This window comes from Nematostella vectensis, chromosome 1 (genome assembly GCF_932526225.1).
Source record: "Nematostella vectensis chromosome 1, jaNemVect1.1, whole genome shotgun sequence".
Lineage (NCBI taxonomy): Eukaryota > Metazoa > Cnidaria > Anthozoa > Actiniaria > Edwardsiidae > Nematostella > Nematostella vectensis.
In genome coordinates this window covers 11,728,502-11,755,354 of record NC_064034.1, presented here as the reverse complement: position 1 = coordinate 11,755,354, position 26,853 = coordinate 11,728,502, and the positions used below count along the sequence as shown (strand labels likewise).

General features: G+C 39.8%; 2 protein-coding genes and 1 long non-coding RNA gene across 5 annotated transcripts; 1 reads left to right on the top strand and 2 right to left on the bottom strand.

Annotated features, from left to right (window-relative positions):
- Nucleotides 1-454: 454 nt before the first annotated feature.
- Nucleotides 455-17,464, bottom strand: LOC5517386 (histone-lysine N-methyltransferase, H3 lysine-79 specific). Of its 3 annotated transcripts, none has more exons than XM_032387411.2 (23): nucleotides 17,288-17,464; nucleotides 16,819-16,905; nucleotides 16,667-16,707; nucleotides 16,485-16,559; nucleotides 16,245-16,308; nucleotides 14,995-15,132; nucleotides 14,630-14,720; nucleotides 14,162-14,256; nucleotides 13,622-13,684; nucleotides 13,249-13,304; nucleotides 13,089-13,168; nucleotides 12,912-12,980; nucleotides 11,594-11,700; nucleotides 9,859-9,894; nucleotides 9,420-9,668; nucleotides 9,059-9,280; nucleotides 8,694-8,835; nucleotides 8,130-8,221; nucleotides 7,837-7,938; nucleotides 6,775-6,957; nucleotides 5,873-5,944; nucleotides 3,390-5,596; nucleotides 455-2,267 (listed from the first exon to the last, which is right to left on the bottom strand). In XM_032387411.2, the coding sequence occupies exons 2-23, from the start codon at nucleotides 16,888-16,890 to the stop codon at nucleotides 1,457-1,459; spliced, it is 5,067 nt and encodes a 1,688-aa protein (XP_032243302.2). In that variant the 5' UTR covers nucleotides 16,891-16,905; nucleotides 17,288-17,464; the 3' UTR covers nucleotides 455-1,456. The 3 variants fall into 3 exon arrangements, with proteins under 3 accessions (XP_032243302.2, XP_032243303.2, XP_032243301.2); XM_032387412.2 differs by lacking the exon at nucleotides 17,288-17,464 and having other exon boundaries at nucleotides 3,390-5,070; nucleotides 5,446-5,596; nucleotides 16,819-17,020; XM_032387410.2 differs by lacking the exon at nucleotides 17,288-17,464 and having other exon boundaries at nucleotides 16,819-17,021.
- On the top strand, nucleotides 16,341-19,201 carry LOC125566553. Its single transcript, XR_007311568.1, has 2 exons — nucleotides 16,341-16,724; nucleotides 18,005-19,201. It is a non-coding gene; the product is annotated as an uncharacterized LOC125566553 (long non-coding RNA).
- LOC5517387 (pre-mRNA-splicing factor ISY1 homolog) lies at nucleotides 17,941-26,755 on the bottom strand. Its single transcript, XM_001637411.3, has 13 exons — nucleotides 26,615-26,755; nucleotides 26,479-26,501; nucleotides 25,934-25,991; nucleotides 23,934-23,999; nucleotides 23,740-23,782; nucleotides 23,553-23,665; nucleotides 23,130-23,191; nucleotides 22,863-22,918; nucleotides 22,358-22,480; nucleotides 19,983-20,089; nucleotides 19,736-19,822; nucleotides 19,000-19,032; nucleotides 17,941-18,788 (listed from the first exon to the last, which is right to left on the bottom strand). Exons 1-13 carry the CDS (start codon nucleotides 26,615-26,617, stop codon nucleotides 18,714-18,716), a joined length of 849 nt encoding a protein of 282 aa, XP_001637461.1. The 5' UTR covers nucleotides 26,618-26,755; the 3' UTR covers nucleotides 17,941-18,713.
- Nucleotides 26,756-26,853: the final 98 nt, after the last annotated feature.

Genomic DNA, 26,853 nt, shown 5'->3' with positions numbered 1-26,853 from the left:
TATACCATGTCAGGCGCGCTAGGATTTGCTAGGAGATGCTCATGCATCAGTATCACATGCAAAATGTCTAAAACCGCATTCACACTAGCACTTAAACCAGTTTAAAGGTGGTTTGATTAGACCGGTTTAAATCTCAATCTCTTAAGAGTGGACAGAACCAAGAAGAAAAATCAATAGACTGTGCTATACATGTTACTATAGTGATCATTTAGCTAGTAAAAATTCAACACAATGAGAAACTTGGCAAGTTATCAGACAAAAAAACCTTGTTTAACTAAACATGGCTCTGGTGAATGCAGCATAATATTTGTCGATTCTTTTAGAAAAAATAACCGCTTTTTGGTAGCCAAGAGCCTGTTATGTGCTGTAGCAACGGTCTTGTATTGTCTTCTTTTTTCTAGATTTCTTAACCCCTATCCTTTGTCCCTTGACATAATAAAATCGGTACGACATGAACATTTGAAAATTTTTATTATGCGCAGATCGAGACGTTTGGCAGCAAAAGTAAGCGGCGCTTCCTGAAAGCATATGTGTACCACTTACAAGTGCACACCCATGTGCACATTACTGGGACATATGCATAGTGTAAAACAATACATTACGTATGACATGCAAGTTACAGACATCGATAACGCATGCTTCAGAATTATCAGAAGTGAAACACGGATATTCATATTAAATCCTTATTCAGGTTCAACTCAGTCCGCATTAGGATCATTTTATTAGACATTCCTTGAAAGGGTGTGGTCGCCCACGATTCAGGAGTTGAGACACATACTTCATTTAGTCAGTTAAGATCCGAGCCATCCATCCGAGCTATGACTGATCACAGTCAAGTAAAATATACTCCATTATTTCCTATGGATTATTCACTAATTATACTTAATTATCAATGTTTGCGGCAGATGCTTATTGCCTAATTATGATAATTCTATCACATTTTTAATAATAAAATATCTGAAGACATCGATAACGCATGATGCATCTTTCTTTTCAATTACATTTACAGTATATACAGTAGATAGTCACAGCATTGGCTATATTTTAGGCATTAACCCCTCCCTCTGAACTTCCCTTCCAGCGAAACATGGAAAAATATGAATCGACACGCGCTGTTACGGTACGTTTCTGACTCCACGCCCTTAAAAATAGAGAAATTTATGAAATATCTCCCGCTTTGAAGGACAGCAAAGGTTACTCACGGATGTTTCCGCGATACAGGGAATGACATTTCTTAATGCGTTCTGACTGGGGTGTGACGAACGAGAAAATAAAAAAGAGCGATCAATGGCAAACAATCCCACACCCCACCCTCCCCCCCAGGAAGCCATCAACTAAGTAAAATACCCTCCAGAAATATTGAAGTGCACTGCGCGATTTAAAACAGCTCTATCCCCACCCCCTTCTCGTCTATTTTCAAAAAAGCGCGTCGCTGATCTACATAAGTATTCTAGCCCTACCTATATCCATTACCACTGTCCCCTCCCCCGTTGGGGTAGTTATAGTACGGGTATGCATTCGGAGGCATGCTGGGATAGTTGCCTGCCCAGTGGTAGTACCCAGGGTTCGCATAATACTGCGCATAGTTCTGGGGTAGCTGTGGCGCCGATGGGTAGCTGTATCCGCCTGTGTACTGTATGCTCGTGGGGTACTGGTACCCAGGCATGCCCGCGGCCTGGTACAGCGGTTCCATAGCGGGCGTCCTTTGTTGAGCGATCGCCTCATCAACAGGAGTGATCTGAGTCATGTCCTGTGCCGAAGCCGCTTGGCTGTGCTCCAAGCCAGTGTCCTTCTTCTTTGCCCTTTTACTCCCTCCAGGGGGTGTCTTGCGCCGTTTGTTCCCATTGTCCCCGTTCGACACAACTTCGCGAGCCTGCGCGAGCATGAGAGGACTGGGGATGAGGGTTTTCCCCTCACCGACCGGGCTGGGCAAGAGGAGTTTCCCTTGAGGGCTGACCCGGTCTGGGCTGTAGCCGCAGCTGACAGGACTTGTGCTGGTGGTGGAGTTGGCGTCGCTGTCGTGGCTCGCCGCAGAGGCTCCGCTATCGCTGTCGTACTGCATGAGAAGGCGTAGAGCTCCTTGCTTCTTGTTTGCAACCTTCTTACCTCTCGGCTTGGAGGCTTTGGTGACAGGAGACCTTTTAGATTTTTCTTTAGGTGAGGTGCTATTGCTGGAGTTGTTTTTGCTCGAGGTGTTGTTGGGCGAGGTGTTGTTGGGCGAGGTGTTGTTGGGCGAGGTGTTTTTGGGAGAGTCATTTAGTAGTACACTGAAAGAAGAGGTTTTTTTTCAAACTAACGCTAATGAGATGGTACTCATAAAAATAATCTAGCGTACAAAAGGATAGAATAATAGACAGACAAATAGAAATGCAAATAAAAGGGAACAATGGACAGACAAACGAATAGAAAAGTAGAAGATGGGATGAGGGGTGAGTGGACGGATGAACAAATAGATGGATGGACAGACAAATAGAAATGCAGATGGAAGGGAACAATGGACAGATGAACAGAAAGACGGATAGTCGGACAAATAGAGATGCGGACGGAAGTGAAGAGTGGACAGATGAACAAATAGATGGATGGACAGACAGATAGAAATGCAGATGGAAGGGGAAAATGGACAGATGAACAGAAAGACGGATAGTCGGACAAATAGAGATGCGGACGGAAGTGAAGAGTGGACAGATGAACAAATAGATGGATGGACAGGCAAATAGAAATGCAAATAAAAGGGAACAATGGACAGACAAACGAATAGAAAAGTAGAAGATGGGATGAGGGGTGAGTGGACGGATGAACAAATAGATGGATGGACAGACAAATAGAAATGCAGATGGAAGGGAACAATGGACAGATGAACAGAAAGACGGATAGTCGGACAAATAGAGATGCGGACGGAAGTGAAGAGTGGACAGATGAACAAATAGATGGATGGACAGACAGATAGAAATGCAGATGGAAGGGGAAAATGGACAGATGAACAGAAAGACGGATAGTCGGACAAATAGAGATGCGGACGGAAGTGAAGAGTGGACAGATGAACAAATAGATGGATGGACAGGCAAATAGAAATGCAGATGGAAGGGGAAAATGGACAGATGAACAAAAAGAAGCACGGACAGACAATTGAAATACAGACGGAAGGGAAGAATTGACAGAGAAGCAGACAAACAAATGGAGATGGAGAGGGAAGTGAAGAGTGGACAGATGAACAGAAAGACGGATAAACAGACACATAGAAATGCAGACGGAAGGGAAGAATGGACAGACAAGCAGACAGACGAATAGACAAATAGAAATGCAGACGGAAGGGATGAGTGGACAGATGAACAGACAGACGGATAGACACAAACAGAAATACAGACCGAAGGGAAGAAAGGACAACTTACCTATCAGGAGCAGGAGGGAATGACTTCTGTTTTGTTGGTGAAAACATGGCATCAAATGACGGCAAAGGTGCGCTCCCTCCCCGAGATGAAGGTGAGGCGGGCATGCGTATTGGACTTCGGGAAGAGCATGGGTTGCTATCCACAAGCGTCGGGGCTGCATCCTCTGCAACACCACACTTGTGCTCAGAGGAAGAGATGGATGGAGATTGCGGGAGGGGTTCCTTGGATAGAAGACTGCTGACCTCCACATCATGTCCATCGACAATCGGCTCTTGCACCGGCACTGACAAGCTGCTCGACTGAGACACGCACGGTGGGCTGTGTTTTCTAGGAGGCACATCACTTGACGAAACAACCTTCCCAGTGGGTGACATGACAGAGGACACCTCATCTCGGGACACCTCCACAGGAGGGGGGACAACCTTAGCTGGTTTCTCTTTGGGTGGATACTTTCTCGGCCTTCCAGGTCCGCGTTTCTTAGGGGTGGCCATTGATGGGCTATCCGCAATGACCATGTATCCGCCCTCACTTACAGGCATGGTGACAGATGGTGGGATGTCCACATTGGGTCTGTCATTTGTAGCAAGCCTACTTGCATCCCTCAGAGTCTCCTGGCCTGATAAGACCGGGGAGGAGGAGGTTAGTCTGAAATTAGCAGCCTTTCTTGTGCCCTGTTCCTGAGGTTGGCTCACAGTATGTGGACTTCTTGGCTGGCACTGTGGGTCATTGTAGCTTTTCACCTGCGATTCTAATCCAGCCAGTGCTGAAATTTGAGAGACAGGAGGACTGTGATGTGTTGGTTGTGGTGACTGGGTTGCTACAGGAGAACAAGAACTGTTCAAGTCCTTTGTTAAATGTGCAATACTGAAATTCGAAGGCAGTGAGCTCTTTCTTGATCCAGGGCTCTCTCTGGCCATTGAAGGTGTGTGATGAATCACAGGAAGCGTCGCCCCAGGGGTACTTCTCAAAGCATCCGCCATTAACTTAGACGGACTCTCTCTTGCTCGGCTACCAGACAGATGCAGAAGAAGCTCTGCCCTGTTGCTATCTGAGTCTAGAGCACCTATTTCCGAGGGAAAGATTGGGATGGGTTTAGCAGTAGATGGACTGTCCCTCTTACTTGATACCAGCTGAGGGGGACTAGCGCTGGTTATCACTGGGGTAGGCTTCGCAGTAACAGCAAGCTGAGACTCGGGAGAACTTGTCCTCACAATGTGACTGATACTAAAGGGTGAACTCCTTGAGGATTTGTCAACAGGGGAGTTGACAGGTTTTGGAGAGCGCTTCTTCGCTGGTGAAGACTTTCCATGTCCAGTGGCTGGGGATGTACGTTTACCAGGCCTCTTGTTACTGCCAATGGCAGTCTGATCTACAGTCTTGGCAGAGGTCTGGTGAGCTTGCACAGGCACCAAAGAAGCTGACAGCTGTGCTTGTGCCTGATGATTCACCCGTTCCTGGGTGCTACTAAGGGTTGAAGAAGCAGAGGGCGGTGTTGAGAGGGACATAGGAGTGCTAACAGGGTGAGGGAGTGCAGCAGTGGTCGACAATGGCTGCTCTGGGAGTGTCCCATTCAACAGGTCACAGAGGAGCTGAATCCCAGACGTTCCATACTGCGGTTGTTCTCTTGACTGCTCGGCCTTTTCTGGCTCTGACCCACTCACTCCTCTACTGTTGGTAGAGTCTGTAAGGAAACAGTTCTGGGGTTTTAGACAATGAATTCCCGGATGGGCGAGTGCTGCCATATTTAGTGACCAAGTTTGCACTTTCTCAGCTCCACCAATTGTAGTGTGGTACGTGGGTTTCTGATTTCGCTTTTGAGACCCTGAAAATCCCCCATTAGTCTTTTGGGGAATGTGATTATCAGGGCTTAATGGAGTAATGTGTGACAAAGCTTTCTGTGCAAAAGATGCTACTGTGCCATATCTACCAGGTAACTGTGGTAAAGTGCTATCATGTGCCTTGTGCTGGGGCAGACTAGATCCTGAGAATGTCAACTTGGCATTTATGCCATGGATCTTCTCAGAAGGTGCATCTAAAGTGCAAGGTACCCCTCTACCTGTAGCATGGCTACTGGGCTCCGTGCCAGGCGTTGTCCCTCCCAGCTCGCTCTCCATGTGGTTAATTTTCTCCATCAGGGTCTTGCGCTGTACCCAAGCCTCGTGGATACTGTTCATTAGCACCTTCTGCATTTTGATGCTGGCTTGCGGCTGTGACAGTAGGAAAAACTGTAATTAGATTCAGATCCACTAAGGCTACTATGCCCTAATAATATGTGCTAATATTTGCTCTAATAATCTTTATCATGAAGCCCAGTGAAAACCGCTCCAACAGCAATGACACCCATCAATGAGTCTGGTCAGATTCTGGACTACATTATGGAAGCCTTTAGGTTTTAACAGGTTGGTGATCAATTCAATCATTAACCACTATATAACCACCTTATTACACTCTAATGTGAGTAAGATGAATGTCTGTGTACTAACCGGATGGGCAACAGTTTGAGTGAATTCTCCATTTACAGGTTTGTCTTGCTTTGATATTTCCTCTGGAGGCAACTGCAAAAAAAAAAATAATAAAAAAAAATTTCTAATAAAACAGAAAAACTCTAGGTAACACACTTCATTGTGTGCCCTTGCCCATAATCACACTATGCCCCTTAGTCTTGCATTAGCTCTTAACTTGCAATAATCAACTCATTCATCTAATATGACACACACATACTGTATGGATACCTGCCTCAAACTGACGCCACAGAAGACTCAAAATTTTAAGACATATTACACCCTCAAGCAGTCACATATTTCTGTTTCCAATTTCCATTCTATTCACAATGAATACGGCCCACTCTTGCCTCCATACTTTGCATTTTACTTATGTTCAAGATACTTCTGCTCTTCCCTCTAAATCAATTTACATTTCTTCACCATTTTCTTTTCCCTTCCTCCAAAAAACATGTAAAAGTATTATTGACATTTTACTCCCTCTTCAAGCCCTTCCATTAAATGCTAACTCCTCATTACTTCTTTACTTTTCCATTCTTTTCTACTTTTTCAGAGTGGAACCTGGATACAATGGATATCCTAGAAAACAGTTACAATTTTTGGTTCTGACAAAAAAAAACATGGGAAATATTTTTGCTCTTAAAGGCCATACCAGCTAAAACACACGCGCACTGCATGTACAGTATGTAGGTTACTGTGATAAATTTGTCCAACAAACTATACAAACGCATGCGCTGCATTCTGGTTGCTGTGGTAGCCGGCCTAGGCATTTCTGAATGAAAATGAACATGCGCACTTATAGCTGGAATCACCTATTATTTCTCATTGATAACAATACCATGTGTATGTCCCTTGCCATGTCTTGTAAAGGCAATAAAACGCACCTGTGTCTTGACAATGTTGTTGTTGTTGTTGTTGTTGTTGTTTATATTGTTGTTATTGTTGCGCTCTAGACCTTTAACATCCTTCTCCAGTCTCTTGACTTTTTCCTTCAGTTTCTTGTGCTGGGTCAGTAGCTCTCCTGCTTTGATCAGCAGTTCTCGTGGAGTGGTAACCCCAAGACCAATCTGCAAGTTACCAAATAATCAATTCTAAATTCACAACATAATCCAGAACCTTTTTGCTTTGGATTTCTCTTTCAAAGTGAGTATTTCTTGCTTCTTGTCATGATTCATTTACTACTTTTGTTATTTAGAGAGTGACGGGGGACACAAGCATGTTCAATAAAGTTGAAGCTATGTACTTTAAACTTTGATCTATCCAGGTTCAGCCACTAAGCAACTATTTGGAACCAATTTGTTTTCTTATTCACTGTCCACTAACTTGGTATGGCTGCCCAACTATCAAAAGTACAGTTCAACAATAATTAATTAAGAAAAAAAAGGACATCTGGCCAATGTACATATTCATGATTATTTTGTTTGGCTGTTACAGGACAGATGAAATGGGAAATGACCTCATTTTTGTTTTGTGTTTTGTTTTGTTTTTGTGTTGTGTACTCTGTTTAGCTGCCTTAACTAAATCTTAGCATGGGCTATTGGATAACTTTACTCCAAAATGAGGTCTAATGTCTTGTTAGTGTTGAATAAAGCACATAATCCTTCCTAAACTGGATATTACCTACGCGTTACCTCGTACCACTTTCAAAAGCATGCTTTTTAACTGCCACTGCCTGGTAAATGATTAACTCGAACCCCAGCAGATCCTTGTTTTCTTTCCCCACTAGAATTTATCAGGGTAGGAAACAGATGCACTTTCCATTGTTCTCTCGTCTGCTTGTCTTCTTACCCATGACTTGACCAGTTACTAGGGACAGTTATTATGGGTCCATCCTTATCAAAACACATCCAACCACCAACATCCCCTGTAGATACCAACTATCCTATAGCCCGTGACCTTAGCCTACGTTTTTTCTCCATTTGCTATTTAGTTCCCAATTAACTAACCTCATCCATTCTTTTAGCCAATGATCCAAGTGCGTCTTTCTGCAGGCCAACAATCTGAACTTCCATTTGACTTATTTTACTCAGAAAATCTTTTTTCCTTTTCTGAAAATGAAAAAGTACAGTATTAAAAAAATTAGAGTAACAAGAGCATCTTGGGTGAGAAGACATCTTGGGCAAGGAGGCATCAGTTCTTAAGACATTCACAGATTCTTTCCATTAGTTGTATGAATAAGCCATGTAACTGACAAATTTGTTACTACATTTGCAAAGAAAAAGATATTCCTGTGCCTTACCTCTTCATGTTCAATCTGCAGCTTGATACTCTCAGTATAGGAAGGTGTAAGCATGTGGTTGAAAAATTGGATATACTGCTGACGGAACATTTCTGCAAAAAGAATGCTGTATGTATGATTTAAATTAAAGGGCAAAATAGATTAGAGTGAAAAAAAAAATGTTGTCAAGACATTTCTACAAGAAAAAATAAGGATGAATGGAATGAACCAAATTATGATTGATGGATGTGCAGTCAACAAGACAGGCAAACAGACAGACAGACTATGTAAAGTATGTGGTAAACTGAGGCTCTTAAGTGCCATAATTCAGAAAAAGTTACAATAATCTACCAATCTCTTAGGGCTAGTCCCCTATTGAACAATTAACTAAAAGGTCCTTCATTTATTACACATTATTCAGTGGGAAAATGAAATAATAGATGAATTTCTCTTTGTTGGTGGGAGTGCTCACACACAAATCTTTTCTTGACAAAGGACTAAAGCAAACTGATCTACATTGTAACTGATGTAAATTGGCTGTCCCAGAAAAAAACAATAAACAAGCAATTGACAGATAAAACATACCTAATAGGTTGTATAATCCTGGAAGATCCTTATGTTGTTTTTGCCAATCTCCTGGTTGAGCACGGTACAAGTTTGAGACAGGCGGTGGAGTGGCAGACAGCAGCCGCAGACCATTTTCTGATGGCAACTTTGGAGTCAGGTTCTGACAAAGGAAATGACAGAGTAAGAAGCCTACAGAAGAGGGTAAGGTGGCATGGGGGAACATGCGTGTACCACATTAGTTTCTTTTTGAAGGATCATCAATACAATCCTACTTTTATTTGATACCTATGACTGCAAACACCCCTCAAAAAATGCTGAGTTTGTGCCTACAGCAGACTGAATGTAATGATGTTGTACTGTAGTTCTTCGCCATTGTCACACACCTGAAGTGCACTTCTTGTTGCTGCTTCAAGTGCTGCAGCGGCAGAAACCTTAGGCTTGCTCCTTACTTTCTTGTCTTTCAACCTGGTGAGAGAAGGCTTAATGGCCTTCTTTGTGACCCTTCCACCTTTAGGGCGGTCTTTCTTGTTCTTGAACTTCTGCTTTGTCTTTTGCTGTTGCTTGTACTTCCTCCGTACCTTTTGAGCTGCACTTGGTCGGGATCCCTAGAGAAATAAGACCATATACAACGTGTGAGAATTTTCCTATTTATATTATCAAGACAGTACTTAATCCATTAGTAATTAAAGGTCTGATCGATAAAAGCTAAGGCAGTTCACTATTCACAATTAGAACGCAACATACTTGTAGTTTACTAAGGATGTCCCCTCCATTTTCCTTTTCTGGCATCTTTCCTTTCACTTTCCTGTCCATCTTGGCCTGTTCACGAGCCCTCTCTACATTAAAACTGTTGGTAGACTCAATCTGTTTGATGAGCTGACTCCATTGTTGCCGCGTGGACACGCCCATCATTACATCGTCAAGGTCGTCCAGGTTAGCTCGGCTTGTTGCCGATTCACTTAGGCTGCTGACATCACTGAAGTCCTTACCCTCCTGATAAAAAATAAATCCACTTTGATTCAAATTTTTAATTACTGTATATATGGTGAAGTTAAAACATGCAGAGTGAAGAAATGATAATAAACAAGCACAGTACTATAAAACCCACGGCAACCACACCAACAACTTATAATTTTCAAATTAGAAAGGAAAAAAAAATTACAGAAGCATTTGGATACCTTACCTTTCTTCTTTTCTGGTCCGCAAAAAATGTTTCCAGCTATAAGGTAAAGGTAAAAAAATGTCAGACATTGAAAAGTGACTTCAAAATTTTTCACAACCGCAATTCTATGTTTTGTTGCCTTGATCTGTCCATTTGTTTTTGATGTACAGTAATAAGAGGTCTTGTGTCACTCGATACATGTCTCATGCTGCGAACAGAGCAAACCATCCATTCGCACCTCAAGTCAGTTTCCCGCCAAACAAAGCACGCAGTAGCTTGACCATATAAAGTTTATAGGCCCATATAGAGCGAAAAATTTTAGCGAAAAATCTCGCTTTAATAGCCTGAAGAAGCATCACAACACATTTGTAGCCAAGTTTGCTTCTAGCTATTTTACTAGCGTTTTAATATTTCTGCATGAAATTTTAAGACAAGCGAGAATACTGCAAAATCTAAATTCTCACAGGAGAGCAACATCATCAAACAACTTCTCTTCGAATGCGGGTTGATTTTCGATTTTTAACATTCTTATTTCACTTCCCAAAAAAATTCAAATGAACATTTTGTGTCACACTCCGGCTAGATTTTTTTTTAATAACTAAGGAAGGTATTTGTGAAGGAATTTTTATATCAATAGCTTGCATAGTCGCGGAGAAATTTGCCACGAAGATGAAATTTGCCACGAAGATGAAGTTTGCGTGGCTCACAGATTGTGGGTATCAGATTTCGCATTTTCAAACGGATTGACTCGAAAATATTTTTCCTATAAACCTGAATAACTTCTTAAACTTTCACTGAAGTTTCAAAGGAATTCGGCTTTTTGTGTAGAAGATATTACAGCTCAAACTTGGTTAACAATTTCCAGGAAATAGCCTCTGGTAGTACCTTAAGTGCACAGCTGATGTGTTCATTTAGGGTTCTTACCTCTATTTCTCGTAAAAAAAGGAGAGATTATCTTCGTAAGAGTGCGATATTTCGAACTGAATTTCGAAAACAAATAAAATGACTAGGCGTTTTTTGCTAAACCGTGAAGGCCTAGAACTAATAATAAAATACCTTTTTTAATTGGCTGGTGGCTAGGTGCCAATGAAAACTCGCCTAAGATATTTTCACGCAAAAAAAATTAACCTTATCAAGTTATTTTGTGCTTTCCTTCGGTACAAAATGCAGTTTGGGCGTAACAGTTGATATTCCGTGTAATTTAACATGTAATTTAGTAAAGAATCCTGCAAAATTTTGATTTTTAAAGAAAAATGTATAGCAAAATCCAGCGTAATTTAGTGCGTAATGATTGATTTTGCGTGTAATTTAGCAGAGAATCCCGCTAAATTTTGAGTTTTTTTTCAGCGAATTTTTTTTTTTATTAGCTTCGCCACAATAGGCAGGGTAGCTGCAACAGCATGGCCATTTACTGCGGACCCTTAATTCCAAAAGCCCTGACTTGATAGTTTTCACATAACAGCAGAGCACAGGTACAAGCCACCAAAACAGTTGCTGTTGTTGTGTGTGAAATGCTTGACACGGCAGTGACTGCTTAGAGTCTAGCAAATCCATTTCCCAGTCTACTTTTTTAAGACAGGCAGCACCCTCTCCCTTATAAAATCTCTTACTTAAGACTTATCTTTATAAAAAATATTGATTTTTCTGTAGTATTTTCACTGTAGCATTGTAAAGCAACATGGAGCAGTAAGCGAATATATGGCATTAATAAAAAATATAAATATTATGATATTATTCATAGAAAAAACATGCTTACCAAGCTCCTATCTACGACATGCACATAGTATGAGACAGATTTCCCTGTCCAAGACACAGCACGAGCTAAAGGTTTCAGCTCAGTAACATGCAAGATGGTACCAATATCTGGAAAAGACAAGGCTGTAAGGATAGGGCCAATAATAGCTTAAACCAGCAATTGCATCAGTTTACTTCTTGTCAACTGCGTAACAATTTCCCAGCAACTGGGCTTCTTGAAGCAATGATCTTTAAAGGTATATGTAAAAAATATATCAAAAATGAAAAAGCAGCATGTCTTTTTCGGAAGATTCTTCAAGAATGTGACTGGTTTAAAACCCCTTAAATATTTTAATAGATTCTTATGTCTATGGCAGTGGTTGGGGCTCTTGTCGGCTCAGTTCTTGTAAACTGATTGATGCTGTAAGCAACAATCAAAAAACATAAATACTGACAAAGCATCTTTCAGCAAGCAAAACAGTAGTAAAGATTTTTTTGTCAACAATTCTGTTCGCAGGGGCTTTATGAGAATAGAATAGAATATTGCTTAACTTTTGAGCATATTCTCCCATCCCTGTTCAACAAGCCACATTGGCATCTCTCTTGTAATCAGAGACAGGGGGGGTACAGTATATTGATGGTGCATTATTACTTAACCCAAGTTTCATGATAAATGAAAACAGAGTTCAAGGATAATGCAGGTAAAGTAATTGAGAAACCATGCAATACCTGGGACACATGCATAAGTCCTAAATAAAATTATATATACTTAGATTGCCCATTTATGGGTTTTGCAATTGCAATAACTTTGCATTAGTTATACAGGTGTATGGATTTCATGATCTGTATGGATTTCTTGTAGTAAGGATTTTATTGCCAGATAAAGCTATGTATCTTTATTTGACACTACGAGCAAATGAACTATAGATAAATTTTCAGCAAATATCAAGTGTATGAAAAAAGTAATACATTGTATTCCTTTTCACACACAGTCGTTTGAAAAAAGGTTATCGTCAACGGGCCTTGCGACTACTGTACGAGACAAGCCCGCATGTAAGCATGGGTAAAAAACACTAAAGAGCCTAGCTGCATATATTAGCCACTGCATAACTTCAGACTTATGTAGAGGAGGTAGCAGTGGCTAATAAATGCAGCAAGGTGCTTCATTAGTTTTCACCCATTTACATGAAGGCTTGCCCCATAGTCCCAAACCCGGTTAGCAACAACATTTTGTCAAACAACTGTCTTCACAAATTTCACAATGTTTGCGTTTTGAACAATTTCCTGATCACATGCTATATAAATCTTATCACTATATTATAAGCATTTGCCATACATACCTGAAAGGTTTCTAGTTGTAGTTCTAAAGTTCAGTGGACAAAAAGCCTTAGAGGATATAATCATACTTCCTGAGGCAGAAAAACCAAAACAAAGGACAAGTGACAAGCATGTTGAAATGGACCACAGCTTTACACATAATACAAGTATGAATCATCAAGACACCACATTAAACTCACCATCTTTCATAGTTGAAAATCTTTCTTTCAGTTGATGGTCCACAGAGGGACCAAAGGCAAAATTATTTACAAAAATAATGCTGAAAATAAGAAGAGAATGTCAGGATGTAGAACAGAGGCCACAAATAGTCAAATAACCAAGCAATAAGCTAATACATACTCTGTTGTGGTAAGTCTCTCTCTCATTTTCTCATCTAGAAAGTCTCCCTTTACCAACTGGGAAAAATAATATGATAAGCTCTCACATTTAGCAAGTGTTCATGAAATGCAATGGTCATCTGGACTACTTAGTATTTTAACAAATAGAGAGATAAAACTACCTTTGGTAGCCCCAGCTGATCCTAATCAACAGTTTAGAAGTTTGTGGGGGATATCATTTTCAAAGAAATATTGTCAGCTCAAATGGCAAATGCCATGAAATAACAATTGTACCCATATAAATATGGATAAATAACCTACTTGTCTTAAAGCATCAGCCAGTCTTAAATGTCATTTGCATTCACAGTATTTTCTGGAATAAGTACATAACTTACTGTGAATGGCTTGTAGGTCTTGCCAAACCAATGCATCCATTTTCTAAAACATCTGTCCATCTCCTGAAGTAACCAAGTATTTGAAACAAAAGAACTGTAAGCAACAATTTTTTACAGTCTATAATATAGCCATAGCAGGCCAAGCATTATTGGAGGGGGGGTATGATACACAAACACCAAACAGCCACGCCCCTACTGGTCATTTCCTTATATTTTTTTAAAATATCGGGGGGGGGGGGGGGGGGGGGGTGCATCAAGTGCACCCAGTGCCCCACCAACTGCTACAGCCCTGTTTAATAAGGTTCTGTTTTTGTAGGGGCCTTACTAAAAGAGGTGCTTATGGAGATATATTTGAGCGCATCAAATTTTGAAGTTTTCAAAAAAGAAACACCACTTTAGTCAGTTAATAGCAGATGTTACCATACCATCCCAAATCCCATACCATTGAGTAAAGGACACACACTACTAACTGCCTGCCTGTTTTTCTTCATACTTTGTAATTTCCGGACAAATACATACAACTTGTAAAACATTGCGCACCTTTGCATATCTAGCAGGTGTATCAGCTTTTTCTACCCCAAAGCACTCCTTGACATTCCCTGAAGCAGCCACCTGAAGAATCACTTGACCAACCCCTTGAGAATTATTAGAAAAAAATATCAAAATATCAATAAAAATAGAAAGAGTGTAAAAAAAAAACAATTAAATTTGACACATATTAAATGTCTGAGTACAATACAACAGTGAAAGCCATCGAATTCCTCATCACATGACACTAATGTACAAACTCAGGCATACAGTGATAAATACACCACTAACGCATTACGGTTGTACCTTCTCATTCCCAGTAGATAGTGAGTAATCAAGTATGGTTGGTTATAGGATATTTGTATTATATGACACAAAACCAACACATACTGCCAGAGCAAGTACAATTTTTGGTAGTGTGAGAACAATTAACTACAAGCCAATGTGAGAACCAGCTGATGTAGACTGAGGAAAACCTACCGCTTCCTAAGTCTATAAATGTCTTTTCTCTTCCCATAGGCACTTCCCTTATCATCTGAGCCACCAAGTCAAATGACGTCTCCCCATACACCTCAAGTTCAAAGAGCACAATGACGCATATGAGAATTCAGATAGTGGCTATGGAATACTTAAGCTAGAAGATGGAGCTATAAAAGGCTCACAAAGCAGATATTATTTGAGAGAAAAAAATGTAAAGATAGGCTAAATCTATCAATTCTAAAAGGTAATACTGAGTTGTGCTAAGACTACATCACACAATCCAGGGTTAACAATGGGACTTTAATTTAAGACTTTTGAGCCATAATTCAAATGCCAGTAACTTTAAACATCAAAACATTAATTACCTCTGGTGAGAATGGTTCATAGGAGTTCAGCTTCTCTGGGTCGCGGACAGCCTTTGCATAGACTGTCTGTATGATGTGGCGGAGTAGATCAGTAGAGGGTGGGATACCTATACAAGGTGGCGGAGCCCTTCCCTTCCACTAGAGCAACATAAACAAATATTTTGTTTGAGCCTCTGATATAAATCAGTCAACAAGAATAGTGGAATTTCGCTCTTGTCATAGGGCAAGCGACAGAGAGGGTGAATTGCTAAATCGATAAATTCTATCGTACTAATTTGATCATTGCCAGGACCCAAAATGCTGATTGTTACATAAACTATTGTTATATTGAGGCTCTTCTGTACAACTGGCTAAACTATGAAATAAATAAAAAATGCCACAACAATAAAATAAAAAAGATAGTGTAAAAACAATACACATAAGAGGGGTAAGAAGGGTTATTTATAAAAACAATACACATGTAACAAGGGTTAATCAAAAAAACAAATTATGCTCCAAAAATAAAATAGGTAAAAAATTTGATTTGAAAAAATACACAAAGTGGGAATGACAAAATGGGTTGTATGTCAACAGGATTGTTATTAACAACAATTGGAACTGATTAAGCCTACAGCCTACTAATGCACCTGCTAGAATATACTGCTAAAACAAAGGGATTACACTGTACAGAAATGGTATTATTTACAGAGGCACTAGAAAGAACAAAAGCACCTTATGATCTTAAGATAAATATTTGACAGACAAATAAAAATTGATTTGAATTAAATGATTCATATTTCTCTATAGGAATGTAAACATTAATCTGGACATAACAATTTGATTAACTTATTACAAATTCTAGGAATGTTTAACTGGAAAAGAAAACATAATATATCAGTTTGGTTAGACATAGCAAAGCCTAGACAAGTTGTGTTAGGTAAAAAGGATCTTTAAGTGATTTTATATACCGTGTGTAAAGGATTTGAAAACAATACCAATGACATTAGTGAAACACGTGTTTTCAAATTAAAAAATGAGGCGTTCCAAATAAAGCCATTTCAGATATCACGAAACTCAAAAATCGAAAACAAGCGGTTAAAATCGACAATTTCAACAGGCAAATTTTCAACCTAGAATTCCCCCGTCAATTCGTCGCTCACTAGCTAGCAAACCCGGAAACAAGAATAATTATAAAGTGCAAGTGTAAATCGGTGAACTTGGCGAAACATTCCGCGAATTAAATTTATAAAATAAATTCGTAAGGAACTTACCAATTGTAAAATACCATCGATCGCTCTGTTGTATCGCTCGCAGAGTTTCGACATACTCTCATAGCTAAATCAATTTTAAAAATGTGTTACCTTATAAATTTATTCCAGCAAGAGGGAATGAGTCTCTACGCATTTGTAGGGGAATGCACCGGCGAAGCAGTGTTTTGCATGTAATTTGCACTAAAATAATTGTTGAGTAATTTCTTGCATAGTCTGCAAGGTAGATGTAACAGATCTTACCTTTCAGGATCGAAGCTGCTTAGAACATAATTTTCAACGGCTAGTTTGAGCTCGGGAAAATCTTCGCACACCCATCTGAGAAGATAAAGCGGTTGTGTTTGGTTTTAGATGGAGCTTCGGGAAAAAAATAACTGCCTTGTTTGAAGTTAGTACTAAGTGTCTACTTGCAAATCGATCGGTACCTTATTGCTTCGACGATCTCTGAAGCGTCATCTCTTCCATCCTGAGGACAATAAACAGGTAAGAAGTCTTGCTCAGATACTAAAAAAGCTACCATAAGGATTGGAAAGCAGACGAGAGCGCTTTCTAGGAGGAAGCTTCCGACTTCCCCTACCTTGTTTAGCGGCCATGTATACACCAACGAATCACCCCCAGCCGGGCTCTTTAACTTCAGCTCTTTCGCCATTCCCTGGCCTATTTTCTTGAAAATAAAGAGTTAAAATAAAGACTAAATTGGAAAACTTAAAAGCAAAACGGTGGACGCCATTTTGCCACCTAAAACTCGCGGGTTACAGCCATGCGTCCCCTCAGCTGCATAGTTATGCCACGTGACGGGTATCGCGCCTTTGATTGGCTAATACTAAAAGAGGATAAATGGTCGTTTGTTATTCACCTGTGGCTGTGTTGTGAAAAGTGTGGAAATAATTAGGGAAATGTTTAGAATCACAAGACGCATAAACCTACGATTATTGAGTTGTCATAATTGGCAATATTTTTTATGAATAAATATAGTTTGTATAAGTAAATATACCCGATAAGACCCCTGTCTAACGGTTGTAAACTTTGATAATCTCATCTCTTACTTTTTTTCCAAGAACGGAAGCTTCTTTAGATTCTTTCCTGTAGAAGCTGACCAAGTTGTCACGTCTAAAAGCCGCTCATAATCACTCTATGTTTTATACTTTCTGATGGAGTGTGTAGGCTACGCTTAAACTAACACAATAATAATCACAGCTCGCCCACATCGAGTTTGTCGTAACCGAAGTACGTCATCTAAAAACGCGGGAAGTTAATATTCCGCGTGACGTCACAAGTTGAAGCGTTTATATATTTAGCAATCAGCTTGCCTAAGGTAATTTGGCGCTATAAAAATAACGTGTCATTATCATACTTTAGAACCAAGCAGAATTTTGTAATTACTTAAAGAAAAGTAATTAACTACTGAGACACGCGATCTCGCTATAAAACAATAATACTCTTTTTTATACGTAACCATAGGTCATTTCCTTATAATTTTTCAAAATATTGGAGGGTACACGTGCCCCCAGTGTCCCACCCCCTGCTACGGCCCTGAAAAGGCATTCGTCAATGAATATTTAGCCCATTTTTCTCAACAACAATAACCCAAAAAAGCAACGGAATGTGTTTTAAAATGTGAACTTCCGAGTCTTTTTTTGTTTTAGTGGATGAGGGAGGTGGGATAAACGACTATTTACAGGCTACCCACAATGTCAGATTTCTTCAGAAAATCTTTTTATTGCTTTATACAAAGAAAAATTACTATTTTACATTTTGTTTAGTGGTCATGATCTAACCGGGAGTTATATCGGCTGTGACTGGATGTGGGACATCTTATGCAAACTGCACCAACATCACCCATCATTGCTGGTGCAGACCCTTCAAACAGAAGGCAGAGCGCCAACATCACCGATCATTGCTGACATAGCCACCTCAATCGCTAGGTCCAGCAAAGCTGTGTTTATCTGGCATGCTAGTGATCATTTCATGGCTAGACAGGAAAACTTTCTACTAGCATTATTGCTATGCAGCCAGGTCAAGTCTCAAGTTATTATGCTAAAAAGCTACAGTCAAGGAGAGGCTTATGTAGGTAATTTGTGTACAAAAATAATGTATTACTGACTAGAAACTGTCAAGCTGTCACGTTTAAGTAGACAAGAAACTGCCAAGCTGTCACATTCAAGTAACAATGGTATGTATACCCCATTGTAAAGAGGGCTATACAATAAATAGTGATCTGTTCAACCTAAATCTGCAATGATGCATTTTGCATCAGTGAAGAGAGTGCATAGGCAAGTTCTGAGTAGATAGACAGCTCCAACTCATGGCTGTCTGGCTCTGGGCAAATGCAAGCATAGTTGTGACGAGTGACAAGCCCCAAGGTCCCAAACCCCAACTCATAGCTGTCTGGCTCTGGGCATAATGCAAGCATAGTTGTGATGACTGACAAGCCCCAAGGACCTTTGCTTGGTTAAGATCTTTTCAGCAAGGCTATAACCCCAGCAGTGCCTTGGCCTCTTGACTTTGCTGCATGAGAGCTTCACTGGCATACTTGTCAAGCAGTTCCTGAGAGGAGGAAAAGGGATTAGTTAGAGTGGACTGTTGCTTCAAGTCACCCTCTATGATACCCTTACAGGTGAAGTCAGTATGTTTACATCCTGCAATGATTGAGAGAAACCTTAGGGGAATGATCTGTTTATCTAGTAACACTCGCAAAAGAGCAATGTGTAAATAACAAACAATTTAACTTATTTAAAAGATAACTTGTATAACCTACCCTTTTCTTTCTCTGAACAAGAAGCTCCTCAACCTGAAAAAAAATTATCATATCTTATAAATTTTGAAACTTTTCATCCTTATCTAGTTCTATGAGGAATATTGTTAGCAAAATCAATAATAATAAAATATTGTACATTTAAATAAAAGAAGTAAAATGAAGTTAAACAAAATAAAAGCATGTGTGCTACAATAAAACTTCAGTTTTGTGTGGTTGTTTGAATCTGGCATTAAAATAGGCTAACCCTATTTATAAAAAAATATATACCAATGGCAATGGAACTGCCCCTCCTTTGAACCTGTCCCTAGATAATTCAAACCAAAGTAGCATCATACATGGTATACCCGTCTATTATTTAGTCAGCATAAGGAAGAAGAGCAGTGGGGTCAGTTTTGGATCAGCAATTTTCCCAAGGGGGTGGGGATCAGAAAGTGGCATCAGAAATGGCCCTACTAAAGGCTATCCTACAAACTCCCCCTTCCCTGCTAGCTATGACCCCCACACAGGTATGGACAGCATCTCCCCATCTTACTAGGACCCTCTTCTACTTGCTAACGACACCCTTTCATCTGCTAGTTACAACCCCTTGCCAAATCTATCTACAGCTTTTTACTGCCTCTCCCTATCCTACCTAGTGAGGGGGAGGGGTCACCTGGCTAGCATTACCCCTTATCTCCTTGATAGTTACTTTATGACACCCGTTCTAGCTACAGCTCTCTTCAGTATCCAAGCTCACCTCTTTCTGTGAGGGTACTGGGACATGTGCAACAAAAGATTGCTCCTTCTCTGCCCCTTCTTCAGTATCCATATCCTCGTCATCACCCTGTGTGTAAAAACAGTTAATTGATGAGGTGTAACATATACACAGTAACAATAGCCTAGTACTACTACTAGACTAGTACTACTACTACTTTTACTACTAGAAGAATAGCTCGCTCCAAAGTACTTATTAAAAAAAAAGTCCCTGTTAACAGGGTCTATACCTCAGGTCCAGGTTTTACAGCATAAATGTCTTCCTCGTCTTCATCTTCTAGTTCAACTTGGCCTTCCTCCTTTTTCCTCTTCCACTCATCCATGGCTCTGGAAATCGCTACAAAAACCCGCATTAAAAAACACTCTCGACAATGGCAAAAAATCAAATTTAAAGGGTTACTAGAATTCATAGATCGGACGTGTGCACGAATATCTAATCAGAAAGCAGCAAATAAAAGCCAGCAAAGTGCAACCCAGATGTCCCACAAAAGTCCCACAAATTGTACAACATGTTGGATGAGGTCAGTGAGTCCTGCTCAGATTTATCTAAAATAAAGACATTAGGGGTTTTCCTGCATCTTGGGAAATAAAACACGGTCACCTAAGATGATGGGAACTTGTCTTGTTGTCCAAGCTTGGTGAAAATCTTGTAAAAAAGCATAGAAATAGATAACTACTAGTATCGTTGTTGAATGGAAACGGAATAAATCCAGCTCAAAATACGAAAACTTGGAAATGATAAGATAAAGCGGTGCTCTCTTCGGTAGGTACTATGTGTTTATGTGTCTCCAAAGTTATTTTTGTCAGAGATTTAAGTGTGGGGAAAAGTAGAAGAGAAAGCCAATTTCGCTGTTTATGCCTGACTTCTAAACTACAATTTTTATCGGCAAACGTCAAGATTTATAGCAAAAGTACAAATGACAGTCTCATTTTTATATGTAATTAAGTCTTTCATTACTATTATGCCCTGAGACGCCTGTAAAATATAGGCCCAACTCCAAAATGTCAGAAATGCAAACTAAACATCACCAGACCCGGATACTCATGGATTTCTCCAAGGCATAGACGACCTTCAAAAGCGCATCCAAGAAATGTAATAGAATTTACTCTTTTGTCAAAATATCAACCTTGATTTCTGATCAATTCGTAAACAAATGCTTAAACTCAGAAACGTTTCCTTACCAAAAAAGACACAAAATTCTGAACTACAAATAGAAACAAGCAAACACAGATCAAGTCACAAATAGATACTTTTATTGCACTCCGTCAGGTCCCATTTTACAGCAACCAGTAACAATAATCAATTCTAGAACCTCCATTAGAAGCGAGTCACCATGTTTAGCCTATTTTGCATGCCTGCACTGCATCATCGGAGTCTTGGAAACACCTTGACAGACAGGCTGGCAATCTCCTCCTCCAGAATCATAACAGTTTTTTTTATAAGTCTCTGTGCCCTGAAGCCAAACAAAACATTTCCAGGTCCAAGGAACCCAGAATAAGCCTGAAAACAATTTTTGAATAAGGTTGGGTAGCAAAGATGGCCCACATTGGAGAGTATGAGGCCATTCACTAGAGAAAATTCCTTTCTCACTTGGTGAAGCCCTTACAAGGAATTATCCCATTGAATCAACCTCAGCATGCAAACATCCATAAGCACAGCATTAATTATGCCCAAATAGACTTTATGATGTCCTAAGGCACTCTCCAGATGTGAAAAAACTGTAATTTTTAAGCAAATTACAAGCAACAGGCTGTAGCAGTGCAGTCGCTAGAAAGAAAAGGCACAGTGCATTGTTGGAAACTTCAAGGCATACCTTCTTGGGTCAGCGGTAGCTTAGCTTAACTGGTAGTGTTGGACTTGAAATAGGGGTGGGGGAGGTTTCTGTTTTCAGTCTGTTTTTCTTACAATTTTGCTCAAACGTTCCCAGGAGTGAAAGGGTTAAAGTAACCTAGGATAATATCAAACACAAGTTTAATGGTAGGACTTAAACTGCCCTTGTATGTGGTTTGTTTGCTTTTTGTTTTTCTTTCCTCATAGTAAACTGTACATGTTTTTCCTGCAATTTGAGTTGCCATCCCGATTGCCGACTTTGTGGGACATTTGTGGGACCACATGACTGTTATTACATCATCTCTTTCCTGATTGATATTCGTGTGTATGTGATTCACATGCCGGATTTATGAATCGATTTACTATTGTGACTCTATATCAGTCATAAAACTTGAAAATGCAAAGTTATAAGCAGATCATTCATCCTCATCCTTATAATAAGGCATTAAATCCCAATTGAGAAAAAGGATACAGTTTTCTGTGGAGTAACATGTGGGAAAGTTACAGATTTACTAACCTTTCACATTTTTAAGTGCTTCAATCATGTCTAAGTCAATCAAGCCAATCAATATCGCTCTCACAACAAAAATGTCTTTGCCATAATCTGTTGGACTTTTCTTTTCAAAATAATTAAATGGATTGTGTATCATATTAACTATAAGTATCTTATGTAGCTTGTTATTCACTGAAGTACAGTATGTAAAGAAATTTGGACCTAACATAGTGAGTTTAATATATCCAATGTATTCTGATAATAATCATGATAACACCCACCCTCTTCCTCGGCTTCTTGCTCTATAGGCACCAACACACCATCATCCTCATCGCGGTAACCATAGTAATCAGCATCAATATCCTTATACAGCTCCCCCCTGGTTTTTCTTGGAGGTGCAGGAGCTGAAGAGAAACACGAAATGTAAACATGGATTTTATCAAAGTGAAGGAGATAAGAAAGAAATTAAAGCAAAATGCCTGGTTTTGAAGACTGTCAATTTTCTAGCTTTCTCAGTCAATTACTTCTGGGGACTTATTTTCTTCCACCTCAATCATATTTTCTCTTTTTTATTGCCCTAAAATTCTCTTGGCTTCAAATTATTGTGTTGTTTATATCCAAAACCACATTTAATTGCTGAGGGCATGGCAAAAATGTCCTCAGCAATGAATTTCTTGGCATGAAAGCTGCATAATTTTCTTGTCCAATCCATTTTTGTGTGAGATGGCCTAGGAATTGTAGAAAAGGAATTTACTAATCTATAAAGGCTTATTTATGGCAACTTACGCTCCTGCTCAAATAGTTCTCTGACTCCAGGAAGCTCTTTTGCTGCACCAAAGTACCTGTTAAATAGTTTTTCGTTTATTTATTTACTATTATATGGATAAAAACAGAATGCCACAATTATGATTTCATCGTGTGTATTGCATGAATCATCTCATATCAAGACACAGACAATTTTACCTATCTACCGTACAATAAAATTTACGTAAACAATTTTACGTATCTATCTGTACAATAACATTTTCATTTCATGCATGTTACTTAACTTACTTATAACCTCTGTTTCCTGGGACCTCTTTCCCTTCATGGTCAAGCATTTTGGGTCCAATTTTCTAAAGACAATGTTTTTTTAAATATAAAGTGTGAATTTGTGTACAAGCACTGTCAATGAGCATGGTACCCCAGCCCAGTATCCCAATACAGGTTCATTCTTAACCAAGAGCAAGAGAAATAGTGTTATAAATACAGTACAATAGTCAACCTCGAGAGGGCCAGGTATTTATACTGAAAAGGGAAAGTAAAAAATACCCTCGAACACTGGCTTGAAAAGGACAGCCCATACCACTGAGCTTTAACAGCTCTTATTAACCATTACCGTATCTACCGTATCATTTTGACAAAACAAATAAGGGGCTTTTTTTATAGGAATATCCTTCTTCCCCATTCAAAACACTAAATGTACAAATTACTCACCCCATAATCAGGCCCTCCAAGCTCTTTGATCCTGTCTTCCCAATGGCGCTTCTCTCTCAACAACTTATTGATTTCATCATTGAGATCACGGATGCGAAATTCACCAAGACCAGCTAATGCAAAAATGATAAATAATATATGTGAGAATTAGAATGTTATCTGTAATAGTAAAACAATATCAACTCACCATTTTGAATTTGAGCCACTTTCTTTGCAACCTCTCGGATTATCTAATGAGCAAAAGTTATGAACATACTTATTTTCCACCTGGAAGTTGTTTAGGGTTTTAAATAGTTGGAGCAAATAGTGGGAGCAAATTTGTGGAAAAATTCCTTAGGGACCACTCTGTCCATGCAGGAGTCAATAAATTCATTATATTACCTGATGCCTCCATTTCTCAGCTTCTTGGAGATTATCGCATTCAGTTGCCAAGAAAGGTCTTCTTTCCTAAACAGATAAGGAAAATGCTCTAAACCAACTTACTACAACTGTGTTATACCTTAAATTGGCTTGAAGATTGCTGTTTTTTAGAAAAGAAACAAACTGCTTGGCCCAAGGTAACCATAAATGTGACGACTCACGCGAAAACGTACGACCAAACTCGCGCCCGTTTTGCGGAAAGCTTGTGGCCTTCTCGCAGAGTGCCCGCGCTTTTCTTGCGGAATGCTCGCGCCTTAATAACGGAAAGCTCGCGCCCAACTCGCAGAACGCTCGCGCCTAAATAACGAAAAGCTCGCGCCTATCTCGCGGAACGCGGGAAGCCTCGCGACTTGCTAAACACAACTTGCAGGTTGTATCTTATAAAAGACACGGAATAGCGACCAGCAAGTTGATCCTTATTCAACTCCGATTTTTCGAAAGGACTATTTTTTTTTACCAGCACAGAGCGACGGCTTTGTCTAGAATTTGTGTTGTTACAGCTTTTTTAGAAGAGTACCCAAGCACCTTGACAAACTTTCACAGATCGTACTCGCTCTCGAATCGCAAATACATACGAAATAGTTAGCCTGGCAATTTAAGGACAGTTTTGTGTAAATTACTAGAGATAAGTAGTGTATTCGGGGAATAAGGATGACAGTTTTTGACATGAACTCTTGAAAGTCTTTTTGGTGACTGTTTTTTTAAACAAAGGGTTACCGAAGCCCGATATCAAACTATCACTGATCGTTCTAGTGCTACTGAAAACGAAAAGAAATATGTCCTTATGTAGTGTTGTATTTTGGCGGAACAATTTGGTGAAGTAACGTAGGAATTCGTAATGTATTGGGTAATAAAGGCGAAATGCGTTTTGGAACTCGTATCGGTTTCAAGCTTCACCTATCACAAAGATCTCTATTCCAAATGAGATCTTTGCTATATGTTATCCCCAAAAAAGATTCCCCGATATGTGAGCTTTCTTTTGCAATAAACATTGTCGCAAATGCTACATTGCTCCATTAGATGGAGCCGAGCGCAAACCAAGGAAGCGGCGCCGTTGTTGAACAACGACGACATGTTAATGTGTAGCGGCGGCGACGACTAAATCATGCCAGTTTATGTTTGCTCAATAACTCGCGTATTAAACAGACCCCCCAAAAAAAGATTCCCCGATATGTGAGCTTTCTTTTGAAATAAAGATTGTCGCAATCGCTACATTGCTCAATTATATAGAGCCGAACGCAAACAAAGGAAGCATCCCTGTTCGAGTGTCTTTGTTGAAAAACAACGACATGTTAACATGCCGCATTGCCTCAAATACTTGCATTATTGTGTCTGAATACTATTCAGATGTTTACTTCTATCCTAAGAGAGGCTTTTTCTAATGTATAGACCTCAGTAGATGTCTATCGCGTTTCACCGACTTTGGAAATTGAAAGATTCAGCCCTTTTGCCGATTGTTACGTTATGTGCTCGCGACTCAACAACGAAAGTCTCGCGCCCGTTTTGCAAAAGCTCGCGCCTGACTCGCGGAACGCTCGCGCTTATCTCGCTGAACGCTCGCGCCTATCTCGCGGAAAGCTCGCGCCTATCTCGCGGAAAGCTCGCGCCTATCTCACGGAATGCTTGCGCCTATCTTGGGGACTGCTCGGGCTTATTTCGCGGAATGCTCGCGCCCGTTTCGCAGAACGCTCGCGCTCGTTTCGCAGAACGCTCGCGCCCGTTTCGCGGGTTAATTTGCGGAATTGAGAAGCTTTAAGGTACGTTTTTGCGTGAGTCGTCACAAATACTTCTGTGTAAGCTAGGGAAAAAACAAATTTACTCAAGTTAAAAAAAACTATTATGTTTTCTCTTATTTATCATTGCTGTTTAATTTTCAATATTTTAAAATCAAGTGCTGGCCTTTACTGAAAACCAGTTTTATTTTCTTTCAAACATAGGACCTCGTTACTATTTATAAGTACCTTTATTCCTTTGCCTGCCTCCTTTCTTTGCACATCATACCACCTTGACAGCATGGTCCTATAACGGAGAGATACCTGTACTATGAACCTCTAGATCTAAGCAATATGCGGAGTGAACATTGCCTTGTTCTACCATCTCATTATCTACACTTTTTAGGGAAGGGAAGAAGGCCAGATGTGCAGTTAGGCGGGTGATCCGAGACCATACGCACTCTCCTAAACTGCCAAAAAGTGGGTCTTTTTTATTATGAAAAGAAAAACCTGGTTGTGTGTCTGGAAGGGAACCTTAGGAGATTTCTTTTTTTGCCTGTTCTTTTCATATCCATGGAATTTTGGCTGAAACCACGCCATGTTCCTGAAACCTAATCATCACAAAACTAGGAGGGGAGGGGAGCTTTGGATATGTTTGATGATTTTGTTTTTTAATCCCAGTTTTCTGTGACTACACCATATTTTGGACTGTCCAATTGTACTAAAGTTAGCCAAACAAAAACAACTACAAATAAATTAGTTAACAGAATACTTTGTGCAATTATTCAACTTACATCGCTTTTTCAGCGTTTCTAGCCTGTGGAAAAAGGAAACCAATTTGTCAAAGCAAGGTCGTGAAGTGAATGTAAGTCAAATAAGAACCGAACAGATCCAATCTAAGCATTCTATTTTTAAAAATCAAAAACTTACCATGCTGATGAATGTATTTTGGGGCAATTAACCGGGAATCTCTGAAGAAATCAAGTTATTTTGATAGTTTTGAACGCGCTTAGCGCTACATTAACGTTTTCCGCCATATGCAATTTTGCAAGCGGCGTGGAAACTGGTAACTAGCACATTCACTCCCCGAATAGCCACGAGTAGATGACGGAATTGTCCGGTGCATTTTCGTTTAGTGCTCGTGAAATGATGCTTTCCGCTGACCAGTG